The sequence below is a fragment of the Cryptotermes secundus genome, unplaced genomic scaffold, assembly GCF_002891405.2.
Source record: "Cryptotermes secundus unplaced genomic scaffold, Csec_1.0 scaffold1229, whole genome shotgun sequence".
Classification (NCBI taxonomy): Eukaryota; Metazoa; Arthropoda; class Insecta; order Blattodea; family Kalotermitidae; genus Cryptotermes; species Cryptotermes secundus.
Genome location: NW_019723925.1, coordinates 527,318 through 532,528, shown reverse-complemented (window position 1 = coordinate 532,528; position 5,211 = coordinate 527,318). Strand labels below are relative to the sequence as shown.

The 5,211-nt window shown below is 38.8% G+C and overlaps 1 protein-coding gene across 2 annotated transcripts in view; it reads right to left on the bottom strand.

Moving 5' to 3' along the window:
- Positions 1 to 790: 790 nt before the first annotated feature.
- LOC111862182 (neo-calmodulin) overlaps positions 791 to 5,211 on the bottom strand; it is an 80,092-nt gene continuing 75,671 nt past the window's right edge. For both annotated transcript variants that reach the window (XM_023847367.1, XM_023847369.1), the window contains 4 exons: positions 4,905 to 5,014; positions 3,921 to 4,011; positions 3,578 to 3,634; positions 791 to 1,108 (listed from right to left, as the gene is read on the bottom strand). In XM_023847367.1, the coding sequence (XP_023703135.1) occupies positions 1,017 to 1,108; positions 3,578 to 3,634; positions 3,921 to 4,011; positions 4,905 to 5,014 (350 nt within the window). In that variant the 3' untranslated portion in view covers positions 791 to 1,016. The remainder of the gene's footprint in view (positions 1,109 to 3,577; positions 3,635 to 3,920; positions 4,012 to 4,904; positions 5,015 to 5,211) is intronic.

The window sequence follows — 5,211 nt, the reverse complement described above, 5'->3', positions numbered from 1 at the left end:
TTAACTTAATCTTGTTCTTAAAGCTGTGATGACTGTTGACAGAATGTCTTGATACATAAACACAAACCATGCATTATAATGGAAAAGTCAGAGGGTTGTCATTGTGATTGGCCTCTTCACCCTTCCCAGTCACCACTTTGGCCTCTTAAAGTCATGAAGATGCATTTCATAACATTGTCTCAGCGTACACGTATATGTTTGCTCATATATCTCGACTCCAGATTTGGATTGAACATAAGATGTGTGGCAAGATGGAAAATTGTTAGAGAAGACAAGACTACTATGAACTACTATGATTGAGCATTGTCATCATACCCAGATAAGAAAATTATGTTTTGGAATGTATATGCATATCTACCATTGCTGCAAAATAGTCAAACCCCATGACTTGCTTTTAAATATAGTTGAACAGTTATTTTAAATATATCTGTTTGTACTAATTTCAGGTGAACCTTGTTTTAAAAGACAAAATAAGTAGTTGCTTTATAGTTTTGTTTATTCAGCAAACATACATTTATTATTATATTAATATAATAATTAGTAATGGCACCACATTCATATGCTTAGATTAGAAAAATGTTGGTTCTTTTTTTTTTGTATGTTTAAGTACACATTGCTTAACCAACTGAAGCTCAAATTCACATATGATACTTAACAGTATTATTCAGAGTACGTTATGGACGTTGGTAACTTGTGTTTTATGTAACAGGGTGTATGAATTTTCAGACAAACCTATTGACATGTAATTCAGTTGAAATACTGAACATGTGATTAATTTTAAAATCTCTTCTTTAAATATCTTTTTTTTTTCAGTCAGTTGTATGTATTCACACACACAACGAAGTTCAACTTTGAAAATCTGATAAAGTTAATGATATGGTACAATATGAAAGAAGACATAAAATATGTAACAAGTTAGAATAAAGCAAAGAGAATATGTGAGACTGCCACACAACTTTGCAGTAATAGTGCAATGTCTTGTCTGCAGGTGGCAGCATCATATACCAAGATGGTTTTCACAGATGTACTACCCCAGCTTCATCTCTGTCATCCTCTTCTTCATCCAACTCCTCTTCTTCCCCTGGCTGCCCCAAAGCATGGACAAACTCTGTAACAACAAGGTGCGTTCTTTTTCCATTTAGCATACCTCAATGTGGTTCATATGTATCTGCTGTAGACATAACCTCACTGCTGCAAAGTTAATTGCACACTGCATAGGGTAAGAAATTGTTGTATTCCATGTCTAAGAAGGCAATGCTGTTTAACTGTCACAGCTATGGGGACTAAAAGGCCGCGCCATAGCTCAAGCGGTTAGTCGCTGGCTTCCCACCGCGGCGGCCCGGGTTCGATCCCGGGTCTGGTTAAGTGTGATTATTCGTGGACAAAGTGGCGCTGGGGCAGGTTTTCTCTGAGTACTTCGATTTCCCCTGCCAATCTTCGTTCCACCAATTGCTCCACAATCATCCTCACCTATCATCTGGGGCTGGTACAATAGGCCAGAAGTGGCCACTAGCAATAAAAAAATGGGGACTAAAAAATCATAATGAAAACGTTTCAGATCTTATTGATCTACATTTTAAAATAATTTTGTATGCTAATTCACTTGAAGAATAATCATTAATTTTAATTTGAGTGTCATGGAAAGTATATGTTGTATTGGATGAAAGTTGATTTAATTGATTTAAAATATCTCGGTTTTAACTACTCGTTCTTTTTGTACCAATCACACAGTATAATAATTTACAAAACAACAGTTTAAATATAAGATTGCTTGGAGCCTTTGAAGAAGTTTTAAGAAGTGTTCTGAAATTTGCTTAGCAATTGTTCACTCCTTTTCAGGATCTGGAGGGGTTGGAATGGGCCTGTTCTTGTAGGGAATGTGATAATTTTATCTTGATTCTAAGATGATAGCCCTATTGAAGTAAGACAATATCACGTTTTTCTGAGTGGAAAAAATTATAAGAGAAGGCTGTGTTCAGAGCGGGATTTTGAGGGGGGGCTACTGACGTATTGTGTTTCCTTTGAGATACAAATTGAATTTTTATGTACGAAATTTGGTTTTTAAAGTGTTGAGTAAACTGGACTTTATTATGGGCCAGTGGAACCAAAAATAGGAACTGCAGACAACCATTAGTAAGTCTTCCACATCAGATCAAAAATGAATAGGATGTGTTCGGTGGTTTAGGCGCCGATACCCGGTCATAATCACATGGATGGACCCACACGACCATCAGCAGCTTAATGGAAAGACCCTTTTTCGAGAAAAATAATATGCTATTGAAGCGCAGGCGGGGAGCTGTTCTTCAAATCCCGTTATGTTTAGGCCTTTTTTATACAACGAAATCTTGTTAGGGTCCAGTGTAGGTTTTGATGATCATAATTTTTCGGGCCGTTTTCGAGAAAAGTAGTATTTCGCTTTTGGGCCGGTAGATGGAATACCGTTATTTTCCCGAAATTGCCATATGTGTAATTTTATTTAAGGAGACCGTCTGTGTGGGAATTACTGAAATTAAATAGTATCGTATTAGCAGTTTTCGCGGAAAATTGGTTTTTTTTCTTGAGAAACCTCAGTGAATGGTTATATTTTTTGAGGCAGAAGGATCATATTTAGTGGGCACCGGCCTATAATTGTTAAACATTTAAATACTGAATGTGAATGAAATTCATTGAAGCGCTAACGAGGCGCATATGCACAGAGACAGATTGAATTCAAAATACTATCTTCTCGAACTCAGTGGTGCCGAAAACGTGTACGCCCTCCAAAATCTCAAGATATATGCTACGTATACGAGTAAAGAAACCTTCCCGTAACGATTTTGCCACTGATATAAGGTCTTAGAAAAGTGATGTTGGCATGAAGCTTTCAGATATACCAGACATATTTAACGTACGGTAGTTAAGTTAGTACTGTCCAAAAACATAAAAATTAGAATATACAAAACTGTGATTTTGCCTGTGGTTCTGTATGGCTGTGAAACTTGGTCTCTGACATTAAGGGAAGAACAAAGACTGAGAGTGTTTGAGAACAGAGTGCTGAATGGAATATTTGGACCGAAGAGCGATAAAGTGACAGGAGGTTGGAGAAAACTGCATAGTGAGGAGCTTCATAACTTGTACTCTTCTCCAAGTATAATTAGAATGATCAAGTCAAGGAAGATGAGGTGGACAGAGCATGTAGCATGAATGGGGCAGACGAGGAATGCATATAGGATATTAGTGGGAAAGCCAGAAGGAAAGAGACCACTGGGAAGACCAAGGTAGGTGGGTGAACAATATTAAAATGGATCTTTGATTGGATTGATCTGGCTCAGGATAGGGAGCAGTGGAGGGATCTTGTGAATACGGTAATGAACCTTCGGGTTCCATAAAATGCTGGGAAATTCTTGAGTAGCTGCAGAATTGGCGGCTCCTCAAGAAGGCCTCAGCTCCATGAATAAGTAAGTTAAGTTAGTACTAATGAAAATATATGATTAGAGATGTACCACTCAGTTCTATGATTATTAATTTACAGTGCATACTGTTATGTGTTTGATGTATGTACTGTTCTAAGTCTATTAGAGTTGCTGCTCCTGCTTACCATAAAAGTCAATGCGACCGTCTCCATCAACATCTACTTCTTTGATCATGTCTTCAACTGAGAAAAACAAGCAAACAGTTACTTCTAAAACATATTGCCAATATGTCATGCCAAGATGCCACAGTACCAATGACAGACTTAAATTAAGATATTTTTTTTCCTTGGCACTACAGCCCCAGTGGGCCTAGGCCTACCTCCGTGAACTCCGTTCACTTCGGTAAATTAAGAATTAGTCTGATCTTTTTACTATATGAATTTATATGTCTGTAAAGAATGGATAGAAATTTAAGCTTAAATTGTTTCACCCAACTTTTCTGCATGGAATGAGCATCAGTCAACTTACTTTCCTCCTCAGAGAGGTCTTCACCAAGACACTGGAGCACAGCTCTGAGGTCTGAAGCGCTGATGTATCCCCGGTTGTGTTTATCGAACACCTGCACAGTGTCACATTAATATGAATTAGTTCTTTCAACATCAGGGCAAAACGTCATATTTCAGACAATGTCATTTAAAATTCTTGGCACATCAGCAGATGTATCAGTTTTTTTATTGCATCCACCTTATATTTTCTTCAGTATTACGTGTATTTGTAGACTACCTCTGTGGTCTAGTGGTCAGAGTGCCTGGATACAGATCCAGAGGTCCCGGGTTCTATTCCCGGCGCAACCAGATTTTCTGGGAAGTAGTGTGTCTGGAACGGGGTCCACTCAGCCTCGTGAGGATAATGAGGAGCTGTTTTAAGGAAGTAGCGGCTCCGGTCTAGAAAACTGAGATAAACGGCCATGGGGATCCGTTGCGCCGACCACGTGACACTTTCTATCCGCAAAAGTTGGCACTAACTTCACCGACAAGCGGCGGTCGCTCGGTCGGTATAGTTCACTTGCGGACTACAGGCCACAGAGGGTTTTTTTGTTTGGGTGTATTTGTTGCTCCAATGTTAACATTGGAAGGCTTTTTTTTATATATATATCTACGTCTTGTGTGTTACATAGATTCACTGGGACCCAACGACTGCATGCCAGTTGCTCGTTAAATCATTAGAATAGTATTATAGAATCAGAGGTCATACTGATGGGATGTAGAGGTTTACCACCCCCCCCCACCCTTGGATATTTGGGAGGTGATGAAAAAAGCGTGTGGCAACAATTGTTTAAGAGAAAATACCCCTTTTGTTAAGTAACCAAAGTTACATGAAGTGTAATTTTTAATAAATGATTTGTCAGAATGTCCGCCAATATCTTCAAAAGGGAAGACCTAGATTTGTAAATATGTCTACCACAAAACGGTACATTTGGTATATTCAGGTTTGTTTTTCTTATTGACTTACCCTGAAAGCGTCCCGGAGCTCCTTCTCTTCCTGATCGGCCGTGCGTTCAGTAGTTGCTCCCATGTTTGACACAATCTCAACAAATTCCTCAAAACTTACGTTGCCGTCACCTGAAATCAACAAGATTATTTCAGCTTTAATGTCGAATTTTCCCACAGATGGATGGCCACATCGCAGTCTTGGTTTATATACAGGGTGTCCCAGGAGGAATGGACCAAATTTCGGGAGGGTGTTCCTTATGTTAAAGTATGCCGATATAACCCAAAACACCTATGTCCAAAGTTGAACGGTTACGGAGATAATGGCC